Consider the following 19533-nt stretch of genomic DNA (forward strand, 5'->3'; position numbering starts at 1 on the left):
TACCTCAACTTGATTCCATTTTCTAATAGTGAGTTTTTTACAACTCGTTGAAAATGGCCGTCAAAGTTAAATATTTGGGTAAATCATAAGAACGCAAATATTTCTTTTTTATATAAAAAAAAAATCTAATAAAATTTTAACCGTTTGTGTTTTCTTAACTTTTTATTGCTATTGTCCTACGGTCCTGTATGTGCGGATTTACACGAGGACGATGCGGCAGCACGTGGTGATGGAGGTAATTTCATTTTTCATATATATGTACATTACCAAATAAAATGTCTTAATTCATACATAAAGAAATAATAAGTTAAAATTAGGAAAATATTAAAATCACAAATAAGTATACATAATATCCAGTGAATAATATGTTAAAAAAGTGAGAGAATTTGTAACGAAAAACTCCCTCAGAGACGTGAAAAATGTCAATGTCTAAAGAAATATTGTTCAACATAGAGATAGCCCTTCAAACAGGCATAACCATCGGCCGGTTGGTCCTGTATATTGGAATGTGAAACAGTCTATGCTGACGCTTTCTAAGGTAATCATCCCGTCTATCTCTGTGTTTACACGTGGACAATAGATCGGATCCCGGGATACAACAAATTTGTAATGTCCACGTGCAAACGCTTCTTAAACGTATAAGGCCTGCCGGATTCAATGTTTGTCCTGAATATTATCGTAAATCCCGTGGGGAAAATAAATTTTGTCCTAGAAGGCCTGGATATTTTATAATAAATTCACGATATCCAACAAACAGGATCGTTCAATGACATTACACAGATAAGGTTCAAGTGAGTTCATTCAGAAAATCAAATCGATCAAAATGGATGCCCGATACAAATTGACCACTAAAGCTAGGGTTTCCTAGGACAGCGGTGCCCGTATCTTAACGGCCGTAGTGAACGGTGATGCGGTGGACAGCCGTCCTAACAGTGACTAGAGAGTGGTTTCCTGGGAAAACGGTTTTCATAACATTTATTTACACTGTTTCCCTAGAAAACCACTCTCTAGTCACCGTTACGACGGCTGTCCACCGCATCACCGTTCACTACGGCCGTTAAGATACGGGCACCGCTGTCCTAGGAAACCCTAGCTTTACAGTGCAATATCAGGTTTCCATTTTATTTTAATTTTACGTATAGTTGAGTAAAATTTGTTTTTTGTACTTATTATATGGAATTATATTTAAATTGTTCCTTTATCATTCTTCTTTCCTTCCCATCCCCTCACCTCTCTTCATAGTAAAGTGTTATTTTTTTTTATACATATATTTATTTTTGTTAATCTTTGCTTTTAATTTTTGTATAAAATTGTAAGATTCAATATGTCCATGTATTTATAATTTTCTCAAACTGAACGGTTTGGGTAGGTAGGAAGAAATTGCCTTAAGGCAATATGCCCGCCCTTATATGTATATTTATTGTATATGTATATAAAGTGTCAATAAATAAATATATGGCAATATACGGAAATATTTTAAAAGTAATAAAGGTCTATAAAATACCGTCCAGTCAAAAAATTTTTTTTTGGCTAATTATTAGTACCTAGCATAAAAAATAGTAATAAATTTGTAATTTTGAATTTCTGCAAAAACGGTGATTCTATTGGTCAAGCCCCTGATACGTCACAATTCATGTTTAATTGATCCTGCCATTGAAATTTGCGTAGAACAATTTCACGAATCTTGACGTCACAACAACCAAGGCCAAACACGTCGCGTTTTTCTACGAACGTATTTTTATTGAATTTCTTTTTTACACATATGCAAACATTTCTTCACAACATCCATATTGATTTTAAAAATACAATCAACTATTCTAAATTAATTTCATACATTTTTATGGGTATTTGTAGTATGTGATATTTTCCTTTTCGAAATTCCCACAAAAACAGTTCATTGTATTGGCTGGCCCCGAATACGTCACGATTCGGTTAAATTTAAAACTTTATAAAAAACTCGAACTACATTTTTTTACATGCCTCAATTGAGGCTAAATTTGTACCCCCAAGCGCGTAGGCCATAGACAGAAACAGGTGGTAGTCACTTGGTGCCAGGTCCGGACTATAGGGTGGATGCATAAGAACTTCCCATCCGAGCTCCCAGAGCTTCTGGCGCGTCGTCAAAGATATGCGCGGCCTGGCGTTGTCCTGATGAAACACGATTCCGCTCCTATCCACCAATGCTGGCCGCTTCTGTTCGATCGCCAGCTTCAAACTGTCGAATTGTCACAGTAGAAGACAGAATCGAGGGTTTGGGAAGCAGCTCATAGTAGAGTATTCCCTGCCAACCTCACAAATACACAGCAACACCTTTCTGGCCGTCAGTCCTGGCTTGGCCACGGTCTGAGCCGCTTCGTTGGTTTTCGACCACGATCTCTGTCGCAAGCGACAGTGTCAAGACACTGTCGTAAGTGACCAATTTTGCATCACCAGTCACCATCTGTTTTAGAAATTGGTCGATTTTGTTGCGATTCAGCAGCGATTTGCAGATGGAAATTCGGTCCATGAGGTTTTTTTGCGTCAGCTCGTGTGGCACCTAAACATCGAGCTTTTTTTAATATCCAGCCTTCTGCATGTGGTTCAAAGCGGTTTTATGATCGATATTCAGCTCCTGGGCGATGCTACAACTGCTTACATGACGGTCTATCTCGATATTTTCCATGATTTTATCAACTTTTCGACGACAGGCCTGCCAGGGCATGGTGCATCATTCACCTCCACTACACCAGAACGAAATCACTCGAACCACTGTTGTGCAGCACGAACCGAAAGAGTATCGGCCCCGTATACATCGAAAAAAAAATTGGTTGCTTTCGACGCGTTTTTCCCTTTCAGGTAGTAAAAATGTAAAATATGGCGAATTTCTTCATTTGAGACCTCCATACTCGACGCACGATAGTTTAAGACTGAACCGACCAAGCGCAATATTGTCAAAAAAAAGTTTGTAGTATACACTTACACCTTTACAACGCTGTATTGTATAATCCGACGTTACTAATAATAAACAAGATATATTTATTTGAAAAAATGGGACCAAAATACGAAAATACTTTTTTCCTAACTTTTTTTGTCAGAATTGCGATCAATTTCGTGTTTGGTTTGTGTTTGCTAAAATGAAATGGAATAGAAATTGAGGTTTTAATACTCACAACAATTTGATTACGCAGATGATTAAATAATGTTGAATTATTAAAGTGTAGAATTTGATCAATTATAGCCTTTCTTGTCGGATGCCTTGGATAGAGTTCATCAGTTCTCCCATAGGCAGCTACCAAATACGCTGAAATGGCGTGACTGAAAAATAAAAATAATAAACAGTTAGGAAAAATACTTTGATAGATAAAAAAACCTTTTTTTTCGTTAGCCTCGTTAGTTAGTTACAATACATATTTTTAAAGTTTTTTTTTTTTATATAACTCAATATGTTTTATAGGCGTTTAGATATTTTTTGCGTAAGAAATACTTATTTAGGCAAAAAATACAAAAGAAAAACAAAACGAAAAAAAAAAAAACCTCAATTACTTGGTGTGGGATTATATGTTAATTATGCACTATTTTAGACATATTTTTATTTGAACTTTTGTGTGGCTGTGATTTCACACTAGTCCACGTACGATACAAGACTTTTTTTTAAAGAAACGTTCTTGTAATTGATCCAAATATTTAAATTTCGGTGGCCATTTTCAACGATTTGTAAATAACTCACTATTCGAAAATGGCGTGGGGATCAGAGAGTTAGAGACGAGGATGTGTTGCTGTCTATGGCCGCAGTGCCCAATGGACCTATATAAGGGCGCGTAACACGTCACTCGCCCTTCTCTGTCTTCGCCAGTATTTTAATTCATTTAAAAGTATTATTTGTTTAATCTCTGTATTTTCGTGTGTAATAAACCAAAAATTGTTAGTAACTCAAATTATTTTATTTATTTATTCTTTGAGGTTAAATCCGTTGAATCCATTCAATCCATTCAATCATATGTTTTACATGAACTAACAAATAACTATATAATATCTAGTAGAGTATAATAATAATACTTCTACAATGGTAGTCAATTCGTGGTAAAGTAGGGTTCGAACCCTGGACCTCTGATCCGTGAGTCCGCAACACTAGCCACGGGACCAACACCCGATTCAAATAACATAGTAAACTTAGCAAAAGAGATTTTAATGATGATTTTATCAAAATCATTATAATCATACCTTAGGGTTACAATATTAATATTGACAATTTGAATATAAATTCTGTGGACGAAATAAAGTATCTCGGGGTCTACTTTGATAGATATTTGAATTTCAAAACACATTCTCAAAATGTAATAAAAAAAAATTCAAAATAAATTTCATTTCTGGGAAGATTACGAAATGTGATAGATATAAAAAGTAGTATTCTTATAAATAAAACAATAATATTTCCACACATAAATTACTGTTCTTCCATTCTTTTTTTATGTAATGAAGGAGAAATTAAAAATATACACATTCTTGAAAATAAGGCAATGAGGATTATACTCAAAAGAAATATCTATTCTAATATAGAAAGAATGCAAAAGAAATTGGCTTGCTCACACAGTAAAGCAACAAATTATATACATATATATATATATATTTATACATAAAATAATTAAGGGGATGAATAAAACAAAAACAATAATCAAATTTAACATATGAAACAAGGGGTAAAAAAAAGATAAGATTACCAATGAGGAGAAAAACAGAATCTTAAAACTCATTGTTCAAGGGATTGAAACTGTACAATGAGTTACCTGAAGAAATAAAGGAAATAGAAAATATCTAAATATTTCAAACTAATTTGAAAGAATATGTTATTAAGAAATTTTGAAAAAATAATTATAATGTAATTAAAAGTTTATATTAGTTCTTAATCTGTTAAGAACTAACTTAATAAAGCATAAATAAATGAATAAATTATTTAAGTTTAGCAAGTACTCTGAGGTAAAAATCCTGCACAAGGAAATCGACTGGAGATTAGTCAAACACAAGAGGTTGTCTCTTTCTTGGCGAGGTATTTCGTTTCATTTTTTTATCAATTGTACTTTTCGCCTTTTATGTATTATTTATGTTTAAAAAACGTACCTGTCAATAAAACATTTTCAATTAAAAAAAATAATCATTGTAAAAAGTATAATGAACAAACATTCCAGGTAGATTTTTGAATATGATTATTTATTGTTAAATCAATAATTATTTAAATTACAACAAAACATGATCATAATACGAGAGTTTTATTATATTGCCAGAAAAAATTAGATGAGTCTCAAAAAGCTGGTTATAATAGAGAAAGTTAAGGGTAGACAAATAAGAAGAATATCTCTTACAAGTTGGATCGACAAAATAGAGGAATAAAGAAGTCCAGTTCTACGGGAAACTTTAAATCAAAATAGTTTTCTTACATGCGGTATAAATGTTTCTCGAAAATGTATGAAAAAATAATAAAAATGACACACTTTGCAGCGTCAGAGGTTCTTTTGAACAAAAGAACGCTGTGATGTGTTGTGATTTGTGATGGATTTCCGGTTTTCGGTTAGCCATTTTTTTATCGTTTAGTGTATTTTGACCACGGGGTTCTATTTTTATATGTCAGCAAAACCCACCAACGGCAACTCGTGAAATCACGGGCGGAGTAATTTAAAAAGTACTAAAGTTTTTAAAATCATAGCGGTGATAATATGATGCACAATTAAAAAAAATATATTGGCTTGGTTTGATAAATAATATATAAAACAACCACTGAATTTTCTCATGAATACAATTAGTGGACAATCGACGCTATTTATCAATGTCCTTTAATAATTTGGTTATCAATCAGCTTTGAAATTAAAAATTGGTTTATTGAATAATGTGTTATCAAACTTACCTGTCCGATAAAATGAAACCCCTTTCCTCGTAAACAGGAACCGTGTGTAGTGGGTTTTTCTGAAATATTTCAAATAAGTTATCAATATATGTATCTTCCCTAAACCATTTATTTTCTCCATTAGCTTAAATCTGCTCAATAATTGTGTATCGATGATTATAATACCTTTATTTTGAGCAAATATTTATGTTTACATCAACTACATTTTTTTTACTCTTAAGTATTCATTAAATAATACACACATGTTATTATAATATTAATACATTATAAAAATAAAATAAAACATTAAGTATTAAAACATATTTGTTACGATGAACTATTAAATAATATTAACATATTACAAAAGAGATGAAGATAAATTTAAAGAAGGTAATTTAGAAGTCTAGACATATACAGAGCTTATGACCTGTCATTGGCTGGTTTTTAAATTTTTAAAAAAAATTTTTTTTTTTGTTTAGCAATAAACATAAGTGATAAAAGAAAGTATTTTTAAAAAAAGCATAATTATATAGCTATGAAATACATATTGATAGTAAACAAAAAAATCCCACAAAGGTATGGCCTGCTTGTGGGTATACAAGAAAATGTTAATAAATTTTTCCTCCTATAATAAATAATGGACAGTTATAATTTTTGTGTAACATAAGAAAAAAAATGAAAATTATAATGTAAAAGATCATATGGTATTTTTTTATAGTAATTAAAAAAGGAAATAAAAAATATTTAAAAAAAAACACAAAAATATTTCTTATTATTAAAGGGCAACAAAATAAATCATAGAAAAAAAAATTCATATCTTTAGTTTGAATCCAGGATAGTGCATGTTTTTTAAATGAAGGAAAATTTTAAAGTTTGGAAACAAAAAGAATCAAAAAATTTTGGGCCAATAAAATGTGCATGTGGCCACTTTACACAGCATGTAACATTCACCATTTTGCCCATATTTGAACATCTATCTTTCTTCAATTCGTTAATCCGTTTATGTTTGTGAAGTTAAAGATCTGAAACCTTTATTTATGCGGGTGAGATTCATCTAAATGAATTATTTAAAATAAAATTTTCAGGCTTTTACACGGGGCAATGTTACAGCCAACTTCATCGTGAAGCTCTTCCATTAGGCTTGAAATGACAGTATATGTTATTACACAATTCTGCAAAACAGTATTATGCACAGAACGGTTAACTCAATAACGAAATCGGATTACATATTTCAGTACGACGTCCTGGAGTACATTGACTTCATTCCCGTCATGGAGACATGAAAAAAAAGGCACACTTCTTATAAAAGGACATCATGGTAACATCAGCCAGCTCAACCACATCTCCCCAGTACTCTCTCGCAGACACTACTACGCCCGTCGTCTTTATTTTGTAACAATATATAAAATGCAATAAACTTTTGACTACCCAAAAAACCATCGCTAAAATTATATTTAAAAAGCCTGGAACTTACCGTTCAAATTAGTTTTTTTTTAAAATAGACATCGAGTACCCTCAATTGAACGTAGTTATACAGAAAGCAGCCAGCCATAGAAAAGTGAAACTGAGATAGTAGCCATTTTGTGAAAAGAGTGAATAGTAAAATCTACACAGTAGTTGGAATGTTTTTGACTTTAACAAACGAGAAACAATGAATACATATTTTTTTTTATATATTACAAACAAGGATCTTATGTATTTGATCAGTTTAAAAGATTTTTAAAGTACCGTAAGATTTTTCTAGTTTTGTAGGTGTTTTCTGCAAATTGAGAAATGCCGTTTTTGTGATCGACATCTTTTTCCTAAGGTGATTAAAACAGTTTTTTATATGAAAGCGGTCTGGCTGTTTTTAGAAAAACATAGAATCGACCTTACCATACCCGATAACATCAATATCTCATTTTTTCAAATTGTGGACTGGCTGCTTTCTGCATAACTACGTTCAATTGATGATATCTTAAAAAAATATATACTATACCTATAAGCTTTCAAATAAAAAAAAACACTAATTTACAAAATTTTCAAAACTCTAGATATCAAAATAATTTATTTTTATTTTTATTTACTTTTGCACCACAACAGGCCAGGAGGCCCAATTACAGTGGTGAAGTACATCACAAAACACCCAGGCTTGAGAATAATCACATTGTAACTTTTGTGTTCTCATCGGGAATTGAACCCGGAACCTTTATTTTATTTATTTATTTAACTTTTTGTACATAATGTTATTTGTACATTGGCGGGCTTATTGCCAAATGGCAATTTCTCCCAACCAACCAATAAAATAAAAGTTTTATTTTTACAATTCAAGTTACAGTACATATTCAATAGAAAAAAAAAGATTAAAAAGTTAAAAATATATAAAAATAGAAATAAACGTATTTGTTTATATTATTTAACCTTCCGTACGTGAGTCAAGCGTCTTGACCACTGCACTACTGAGGTCGCCATAACTTAATATAAATGCAGCTTTAATTCATTATTCATATGTTGGAAAAAAAAGGTTTAATGATCTTCCAGAAATCTTAAAATTAATAGTAAATATTAAAACATTCCAATTCAAATTAAGAAAACACATGAGACCCACCCTATCCTGAACTTCGGTTTTGAATAATATTATTGGTGAATTCGCTACTTACACATAAAATTGTCCACCCTATTTCTATTAATTCCAACAGTATTTAGACCCGCAAAAACGATACAACACGACCTAATTGAATTACAATCGGCACTTGCATACTAAGCGACGCCTACTGAGCAACTAATAGCCAAAACGCAAAACCACTTATTTGTGAGTAGTTTAGTCGGCTTCAGTTTGATGCGCGTACGCGGTTTCTGGACTAATATAATAGAGAATTATATCTTTTTCTTTCTATTTTAAAGTAAAACGGTCTATGAAGTACTGTCCAGTAAAAAAAATATTTTTAGTACTAATTAGTAACATAAAAAATATTTTTTGGTACTAATTAGTAGCGTAAAAAATATTATTTTGGTACTAATTAGTAGCATAAAAAATATTTTTCAATTTGTAATTTTGAATTTCCGCAAAAACGGTGGTTGCATTGGCCACGCCCCTAATACGTCACGATTCATGTTTATTTTTAACTTTTTTCCAAACCATTAGTTTTTTTTCAGAACTTCGGTCGTCACGAATCTAGACGACATAACTGTCAATGCCAAACATGTCGCGTTTTTCTAGTGACAATTTTTATTGTATTTTCTTTTTTGAAGTTACATATTAAAACATTTCTCCACAGTATACATATTGATTTTAAAAATACACTTAATTATTCTAATTCCATTTCATACATTTTTATCGGTATTCATAGAACGTGATGTTTCCCTATTCTATTCTGTAGGAATTCAACAACCAACACACCCCAAACCCCAGCAGCATTAGAATATTGATGTTCAGCGAAGAGTGACGTCTGCAGAAGGAGAATCGCTTTGCGAATTTGCAGTATAACGTCATTCAAATACCATAAAAATATTTGCTTCTCTTCAAAATCTTTTAGTATAAGTATCTATAGTTACACAATCAAACTAGTTTGCTTAGTTATATTTTTATACATGACAAGATTGACGAGAGAACCCTTTTAATACCCCGTCATCGCTCTAATTTTCTTGCCTCATCTTTCACAGTAGTAGCCGCTCGATTGTGGAATAATCTACCCACTAATGTTAGAGACGCCCCTTCTTTATTTACATTTAAGTCAAGATTGAAATGTCACTATCTTAATATTTCAATTGTGCCTTTATCCTTCTTCTTTCCCTCCCATCCCCTCTCCTCTCTTCAAAGTATACTGTTAATTTTTTTATATGTTTTTTTATTTTGTTAATCTTTGTTTTTATTTTTGTATAAAATTGTAAGATTCAATATGTCCATGTATTTATAATTTTCTCAAACTGAACGGTAGGAAGAAATTGCCTTAGGGCAATATGCCCGCCTTTATATGTTTATATATTGTATATGTATATAAAGTTTCAAATAAATAAGATTACCTTCATAAAGTCAGGTTGCATCTGCTCTCCCTTGAAAATATTTACGGACACAAGGCGCAAAGGAACTCCAAGAGCTGATGCTGTGAGGATAGCGGCCCTGGATGGAGGACTCGGATCGAACATATAAAGAGTTGGAACTTCTCTATGGAAATAAACAAACATAGTATTTCAAGTAAAATTTGTGCCACAATACAATTTTTTCATATAGTAAAAAATACATAATATTTTGACTTAAATACAAATTAAACATAAAAATAAAACTAAATCTAAACACAATGATAAATAAATATTACAATTGATAGATACCACAAACATACATATTTATTAATTTATTAATACGAATTCTGTTGATGAATTAAAACGTATTCTCATTCGTTATTTTGTAGAAGAGTATTTTTTTAAAATTTTTTGTATATTTTAAATTATTTTTATAAAATATACACATTATTACAATATTAATACATTATAAAGAAAACAAAGTATTAAAATATATTTTCTCCCGATAAACTATTCAATAATATAAAGTTTATAGAAAATAATCATAACTTCAATAAAGACACTGGATTAAAAGTACTTCATGTTGAAAATAAAATATTCAAATTAGACAACTTAGAAATTAAAAAAGCGATTCATAATAAGAAAACAATAATTAATAACCAAATAAACAATATTTCTTTTGGTCCTCTCCTGTCTTACTTCGAAAATAATGATATCAGATTACCACCCATGTAAGAAAAAAAAGCACTTGATGTATTGGGTCCACGTGTAGTATTTAGTGAACATGATACAAATAAAATAAAAAGGAATCAATTCATTAGTTACGTAAACCTTGACAAAGAAGCTTGTTTGCTTTGAAACCGGTCGGTGAAAAATAAAAATTAGTGGTTAAAAACAAAGTTGTTTTATTTATTTTATTCAATAATAGTTTGTCATCGGGTGATCAGACATTAGTTTTAATTAATAATGAAATAAGAAGAGTACAGACATAATACTGTAGGAGCGTAGAATTAGTTACAAAATATTGGTTTCCGTTGTCCTCTTCGCTATACCAGATTAAATTCCCACACTCACAACACTAGATTAAAAACTAAGGGCTCCCTGTCTGTTCCCCGAATTACAAATTACTTCGGAGAGCGAACATTAAATTGCGTTGTTCCAAGATTGTTCAATGATCTCCCTCAAACCATCATTAACATCAAAAATCTTCAAATGAAAAAAAAAGAACTGAAGAAATATCTTTTAGATACTTTATAGTGCCTGTTTATAAATAAATCTGTAAAATATAAATAAAATAAATGTAATATAAACCTGTCATAAAAAAAAAAATGTGTCCCACCGAAAAGTCTTTAGACTTAGTGGGTAATAAATTATTATATGTATTTTTTAATTATAAATTAAACGCTGCTCTGCAGCACTGAAACTGAAATATATAATAATAATTATAAAACAAAAATACTTACTCGAAAATTAGTTCTGTTTCGTTGATTAGATTAGTCGCCGAACGCCCCAGGTGTAACTAAAATTTATTTTATTTTTTAAAATTACCTAATAATATATAGTAGCATTAGCGGTAATAGCATTTAACCTAAAATACCTTCTCATACCTATGAAAATACCGTTAAATCGGTCAACTTACCTCGTCTAACGAATGCTTCTTTCTTTCAGAAACCATTTTTCCTTTCGCAATAAAAAAAGCAACCTTGGTGTATTTTTAAAATATGTTATTGATCAACCGAAGAACGGTTGCACACACCACTTCGTTCAGGTGCTGAAAGTCATATGGCTATTGACTATTATTTTCTTGAAGGGGTTGGAGAAATAAAAAAGCAGTTGCGATAAACCTTTTCTTTAACACAAGCGAGATATCACGCGCACTGTGTTATCTAAAATAACATTTGTAAATATCTAGAATATGTTTTATCACCAGCTTTAGCTAAAACAAACCAACAAACGACAAACCATCACGCCGTTTCCCCGTAGGGATAGGCAGAGGGGTGATCCTTAAGCCCACCATCCACCCGCAGCTGTTGAGTCCTTGGGGACTCGGTCAGCTGCGCATAGAGGAAAGTTAATATTCCTAAAGAATACAAAATTTATGCAGATTAAGAAGGGGGGAAGAGGATGTATGGACAGAGGCTAACACGTCCCTCCCCCTTTAAGATCCCCTCATTGCCTCTGTTTTTTTTAATTCAGAAAACATGTATTTTCACAAACAATTTACATGAATAAACGTATCCAAATATACAAACACAATTTCTTAAAACTATATATAGTAGCACAACATACATAGGTAAAAACATGGATAATTACAATGAGAGAACGGTTTTGAATAAAGAAGGACTCCCTGGGTGGTCAGAGGCAGAGGATCTGAATACCACCCCCGTAAGGGGAGGACAAAACAAAGGAACGTGTGCGTTCCGCTCGGAAGGAAGCACAGTCTCAACTGAAGGAGCATCCCACAGGAACAGTTGCCTGTCCCACCATATTTTACCCACCTAGGCGTCCGCGTATCTGAGTAGGGGTAGTCAGAGAGGATAAAACGCTATATCACTCTGTCTTTGCATACAGACCTCGCTTCCTCGCTTCTACATTCATATATCTTCTCATGCACGCACGCCGATTATTCCTACTCTTGACATGTTTATCTTAAGGTATTTGATGGACTCGATCGTGCCATGTCTTTTTAAGTCTTCCTCGTTTTCTGCATCCATCAACATTTGCATCGTAGATCCTTTTTGCCGTTCTTTCGCTGTCCATTCACTCTACATGTCCAAACCAACGCAGCACCCCTTTCTTAATTCTGTCGATAATGCATGTCTCAGCCTTACACAGTTCGCGGATCCCGACATTTGTGCACTTATCATACATCGTTTTACCTACTTTCATCATTATTTTTCCAATCCCATACTTCGCTCCCATACATTAGGTTGGCACTAGAACTCCATTTTGAACTGCTAGTTTAGCCTCCTGCGATAAACATTTGTTTGCCAAATTAGATTTCAGTGCACCGTTCACCCTGTTCCCGGCACTCACCCTCCTTTCAATATATTTCTCAGTCTTTCCATCCCTATTTAATTCCACTTTTTTTTTTATTTAAATAGTCGTATATGACGCGTTTCTCAACTCAACCTCATCAACAATCCTCAACGCGTCACATATACTTAAAAAAAAATAGTTTAATTAAATCCAATAAAAAATATTTTATTTTGAATACCTTAACAAATTTAATTGCGGAATTCTACCAATTATCTGCATGGGTACACAATAAATATTTAATTACGCTTTATGAATACAATAATTGTATTTTTTTCATCTTTCCCGGCTCCTGTATCAAAGGTTGGCCATGCATACTACAGGAAAATACAACCCTGAATTATATTGGAAAGTGCATTAAATTTTCATCATACAAACGACTCAAGTTTCCTATTTGCATAGTGACTGTGACCATCGTTGGAAAAATAACTACGGTACCAATGTGAATTTTTTATTTTTATAATACTTTATAATAATTTTTTTATCAACTACAATCCCACCAAGTCACTTTTTCGACGGATGTGAAAGGTCGCGGTCTGACTTTTCTTCATACAAACATATTGACGTATTTTCTCCCTGGATTATGGCACTTGAGCAGTGATTTTTAGGACACTATAGATATTTACCATCGGTGTGTTTTTATTGTTCTTATTTTTTATAATTGTTTCTTATCCTTAAAGAATTGAAGGAATATAGATGTTTACATATGAGCAGCATGGTGAATGTTACACAGTGTGTAAAGTGGCCACTTTAACCAGCCATTGACAGGTCATAAGCCCCGTAGATGCCTAGACTTTTATATTACCTTCTTTTAATTGTTCTTTATATCTGTTGTAATATGTTATTATCCTTCATTTACTAAGGTTTTACTAAATGTTTTATTTCTTTAACACAGTAGAAATATGGGATTATCTGTTGAGTTTATTTAAATAAATATTATTTCCATTTATCATTGTATTTGGTGATTGCAATATACTATAACGTTGAGAGGAAGGATTGAATGAAGACAATAATTACTTTAAAAATTTGCATGTATAATATAATTTTAAAAAAACATACGAATTGAACACAAAAGTAATTAACCTACTTATTAGCTTTAAACTTAATATAACAACTTAATAATTAGCTTAAATTTACCCGGAGATGAAGACGTAGTGAATGACCCTTTGGGTTCTCGAACAGCTAGGGCACCAGCGGAGAGTGGGTGTTGCACAATCTGGAGGCTGCTGAGATCCGGACGGAGATCTGGGGTTGGATGGCTTCTCGAGGAAACGTGGCGTCTTCTGACTTGAGAGTTAGCACGGCGGGGGTGCTAGGCTGCGAAGGTGGCAGTGGTGAGGCCGACGCTGGTGGTAGGCGAGCGCTGCTGGCTTGATTGGCACGTCCTCTGACTTGAGGATGCTGAACTGCGTCGGTGGCAGTAAATGCATACGCAAAAATTTGCCGGTTGATGCCGCCCGTCAATTAATAAATGCGTTTGTAGTGTCTAGAGTCGATTATTGTAATGGTATCTACGCAGGTCTACCAATGAACAAAATGACTCGCCTACAATCTGTATTGAATGCCGCAGCGAGACTTATTTTCGGAATCTCTAAGTTCAGTCATATCACTCCACTACTTCGGGAACTACACTGGCTACGTTTTCCACAGAGGGTCGAATACAAACTCTGTTGGCTTATGTATAAGTCACTGCACAACTCGGCTCCGGAATATCTAAGGGAACTATGCATTCCAGATGAACTAGCTGACAGGCGTCTCACGCTTAGATCAGCTACGTCTACGGCGAGAGGAAAAGTTATTATACCTCTACGCAAACAGCGCACTAAATTTGGTGAGCGCGCATTTGCGGTCGCAGGCCCTATGGCATGGAATGCTCTCCCAGCAGAGGTGCGAGGCTGTGAAAGTGAAGTGATGTTTCGGAAAAAACTTAAAACCCACTTGTTCTCTAAATCATTTGAATAAATCCGTAGCACGTGACAACAAAATAAATTATTTTAATTAAATTACAAATTTAAAAGCTTCAATTAAATTAACTTAACAATAGAATCACCATGTAAAGCGCCCTTGAGGTATTTTATTACGAAAATGGCACTATATAAGTTATCCACAATAAAAAAAAAAAAAAAAATAAATAAAAAAAAAAAAAATAATAATAAAATAAATGTTTATGTGTACGTGTAAGTATATACATATATGTATTTATACGTATATTTATATATATATATATATACACTATGTATGTATGTATATGCATGTGTATGTGTGTGTGTATATTTATATTTGTAAATGTATTTAATATCTTGTCGGCCTTATTAATTTAAAAAGGTGTTTTCACACTAGAATATTTCATAGTCCCTGAACTGGCACCTGAAACGTAAGACTGATCATTGTACCTTCATGTAACAAAAATGATTTAGATACGCCGCGGTTCGTATACCAATGCAGTGCCCTATGCACCATTAGGTGCGGAAAGGGAGTAATTATGATGATACCCATGTACATGGACGTAGTCTGTTCAAAATGTATCGAGAATTTTGTGTTTTTTCAAAAATTCTTTATTCATTTACACACATATTCATGAATATCTATTTTGTCCCCTTTAAAGTATTCCCCACCAGATATTATACACTTGTGCCAACGTTTTTTCTAATCCTCGAAGGACTTAAAAAAATCAATATTTGTGATCTTGCTCAGCTTCTCCTTTGATGCCGTCTTTACTTCCTCAATCGTAGCGTGGCGTCGTCCTTTCATGGGTCTCTTCAGTTTTGGGAACAAGAAAAAGTCACAAGGGGCCAGATCTGGGGAGTACGGTGGCTGCGGCATTATTAGTGTGTTGTTTTTGTTTTTGGATTGCTTTGCGCGAATTGCGCATAACTTGCAGGTAATATTTTTAATTGACCTTTCTACCCTGTGGCCCTGTGGAACTCATGATGCACCACGCCCCTGCAATCGACGAAAACTGTAAGCAAAACCTTCACATTCGACCGAACGTGGCGCGCTTTTTTTGGTCTTGGCTCGTGCGGCAGCTTCCATTGGGATGATTGAGCTTTGGTTTCCACGTCATAACCATAAATCAATGATTCGTCACCAGTTATGACCCCCTGAAGCGAATTTGGGTCGTCACTGACAGAGTCTAACACCTCCTGAGTAAAGGTGTTCCTAGTATGTAAGTCACAGGTACAAATACTATGATACGTCAAGAGATCATTATACCATGATACTTGTATGGAGCTGTAATACGTATGTACAATATACTAGCCACTAGACACTTGTCAAATCTCACAAATCTGTTTCAAACGAATATAATCAGCGATAGCATTGTCACTCATAAAACTTATTTTAGCTAACAATGCACTCGCCTGCCGGTCAGTTGTTTCGCTGTGTAAAGCTATCTCTTTCTTAGTTTATTGGGTAATTAAATACAAAAGATGAAAAGAGACCAATATACATGTCGATGTATGTCAGTCATGTGCGTATTAAATATCGCTCGGTCAGGACTCGCCGGGTTCGGAAATACTCGGAGATACGAAGCAGCGCAGATATTCCAATATCTGTTCAGTAAACAGATATTTTTTTAAACATTCCTGTATATTTCCCGCTCCTTCAAATAGCCAAAAGGAATTGTGCACATAAATAAATATACCACACATTCGACTTGTTTTTTCAAATTACCTACATACATATTTTAATTAAAGATAATCTTTATTATGCGTGTAGGTATCTACAGTCAAATTTTATAATACTTTTGAATACCGCATAGGACGATATACGAAGACTAAGAACCAGAGTCTGGATACCAGATTAGTATCTGGTAACAGGTAGCGTATCCTAGTATCTTGACATGGTGATATCGGTAATATCGTATATCGCTAAGTAGCAGTCTAAACACACCACTACTTCTGAGCAATGTTTTTGCGATGGTGTTTTTCGTCGAAATTGAGCAATTTTGGTCATTTTGGTCAATCATTGGTAGCAATCAAATGGCACGAGCCAATCGATATGTATAAGTCCTCAGCAACTTCTCTACCGGTGGTTCGAATTCGAGCCAATACTGTGTTCTTCACTTCATCAATGTTTTCGTCTGTTGTTAACGTGCTCGGGCGTCCGGTTTGCTCTTCGTCGTTCACATCTTCCCGGCCCTCTGAGAACATTTTGTACCACCGATAAACGTTGCTTTGGACCAAGGTAGCTTCACAATTTGCCACAGTCAACATTCGAAATGCGTGCGCGCACTTAATTTTGTTTTTCACACAAGATTTGATGCAAATTCTTTGACCCATTTTTTGGAATAGGCAAAAATCGAAGACGAGCCAAAATACGTGCAAGCAAAGCAGCTGGCAAAAATTAACTGAACATTCAAAATGACCGAACTTGTTGGCATAAGTTGAAGACATAAGTGCCAACATAATGCCACAAAAAAATCGAAATTCGAATCTACGTAACCCGCGGAAATTCAAAATTTGCGATACTTCTATGATACTATGTGGGTACATTTCCTTATTATAACTTATTATTGTTTCTTCTTTTTTTTTAAATGTTATTCTTACATTTATATTTATTTACATACTTATGTTACACTGCTGAACTTGAATGTATTGCTAATACATATAAAAGCCCATAGGGCGTATAAATAAATAAATGATAACTCTTCTGAGGATCCTTGGCAGAGGGAAAAAGAATCCGACATCCATTCTAAAAGTTGCGGTAGAGTGAGGTTCGAACCTCGGCCTTCTGATTCGTGAGTCCGCATCACTAACCGCGGACCACAACCTGATTCATTATAAATAATAATAATAATATTGCCATAGCTGGAATTCTGTCTAGTCTACAAACATATCAAACATTTGAAGGCATAGTTTATTTTTCCTTTTTTCCTAACAATAATTTTAAATTTATTGTGTAATTTTACTTCTTGATAAACGTTTTTTGATATTTTTCTATTCTCTAGATTGTAAAGAAATTCTGTTAAAATATGTTTATGAAAATTGGGGTGAATTTCATAAGCGAAACCTTTAACATGGTACAGAGTACTTTGATGCTTTAAATTTCTATAGGAGGAGAAAAAAATATGGCGCTTTATATTCCCTATATAATCAAAGATCAAAGAACGATATTATCAAATGATAAAAATTTCAAATCAACCATGTAAAATATTTAAAAAACGTGTATTGTTTTGACAATCACCGTATGGCGTATTTCAGACGGATCGTAAAAAAATCAACACGGCGCGGTAAAATTACCTTTAGTCTAAATTTGTTTCAACTGAGAGGGAAAACATTTTTGGGAAGGAATATGGAAGTCTAGGCATTTATTTCACAAAAGTCAACACATGAAAGAGTTGAAAAAATATGGATGTTTAAATTGAGTAAAGTGTAAAGTGGCCACTTAAACCAGCCAATGACAGGTTATACGCCCTGTAGATGCTTAGACTTCTATATTTCCTTCTTTAAGTTTTTCTTAATCTCTGTTGTAATATGTTAATATTTATTTATTCAGGGGGTTGGATCCAGTCCATGACTACAAAAATTTGGAAAAAATCAAAACATTGTTAAAAGTGTGTCTGTCTGTTTGTTTGTGTTTCTTTCACGTCGCAATACAGCGACCGATCAATGTCTTGTTTTGCATATTGATAGCCGGTGACAAGTATCACTCGCTAATTCCACGCTCACTCCTTTAGGAAAGTTCTAAGAGAAAAAATCTTTAATACTAAAACAGAAAAACTATGCTACGTAGCCATAGACTAAAGAATTGTCGTATTTCTTTATTTTGTGTGGTTTTGTTAGCATTATTTTGAGTGACAGATTCTTCTTTATTTTTTTATTTCATTTATTTATAAACCCTTACGGATTATTACATTCATTTTACATAAAATAATAAATACATTTTTCATTCATACTCTGTTGTTCAAAATAATATTTTTTACGTCTTTTGAAAAGTTTGTCTGAGTCTTTTGTTTAGTTTTGTCTGGTAGTTTATTGGATAATTTCAGTCCCTGGTTCATTGGTCTTGATTGTCCTTGTCTTGTTTTAGAAAGTTGGATATGGTATTTATCTAATATTCTCGTATTGTGTTCATGTTGACTACATTTTTTTACAAGTTTTAGTTCTTCGTCTACAATTACATTAGTGGCTAATTTATGGATAAATTTTAATGATTCTAGTTGAAAGAGTTCAGTTATATTTAATTGCTTACTTTGTTTAAAAAGTTCTCTAGTTGCAGTTAAATAGGGAAGGTCATTTACTAACTTTAATATTTTATTTTGTTGTCTTTGTAGTCTGTTTATGTTATTTTGATATCCTGCTCCCCATTGTAGTTCCCATAGTAGTCCCATAGTAGTCCCATAGTAGTCCCATAGTAGTACTTTATTCTATTGCTCCAAATAACAAAGAATAAACTACTGTAAGGCCCAAAGGAGCGATAATTATAGATGTCCGAGAACCTAATCAGCTAAGGCCAAGTCCAAAGAATGTGATGGCTGATTATCAATGCGGTCTGCATAGAATTAAGAATAGTCCAGAAGGAGCGTAGAATCATATTTGAATACATCGGACTGTGTCCAATAATTCCCCCATTATGCCTCACTTTCGCCGCGCGCATTCGTGATGCCGTCGCGTAATGTTGCGCGATGGGAAAAAATATAATTA

At 33.3% G+C, this 19533-nt stretch overlaps 1 protein-coding gene across 1 annotated transcript in view; it reads right to left on the reverse strand.

Annotated features, from left to right (window-relative positions):
- LOC148275292 (glutathione S-transferase 1-like) overlaps positions 1–19533 on the reverse strand; it is a 36307-nt gene that overhangs the window by 9617 nt on the left and 7157 nt on the right. The window contains exons 2-4 of the mRNA XM_088235921.1: positions 9857–9998; positions 5876–5934; positions 3150–3294 (exon numbers count right to left, since the gene is read on the reverse strand). Of these exons, the coding sequence (XP_088092047.1) occupies positions 3150–3294; positions 5876–5934; positions 9857–9979 (327 nt within the window). The 5' untranslated portion in view covers positions 9980–9998. The remainder of the gene's footprint in view (positions 1–3149; positions 3295–5875; positions 5935–9856; positions 9999–19533) is intronic.

The sequence above is a fragment of the Micrasema longulum genome, unplaced genomic scaffold, assembly GCF_059751315.1.
Source record: "Micrasema longulum isolate JH-2025_06_02 unplaced genomic scaffold, ASM5975131v1 h1tg001467l, whole genome shotgun sequence".
Lineage (NCBI taxonomy): Eukaryota > Metazoa > Arthropoda > Insecta > Trichoptera > Brachycentridae > Micrasema > Micrasema longulum.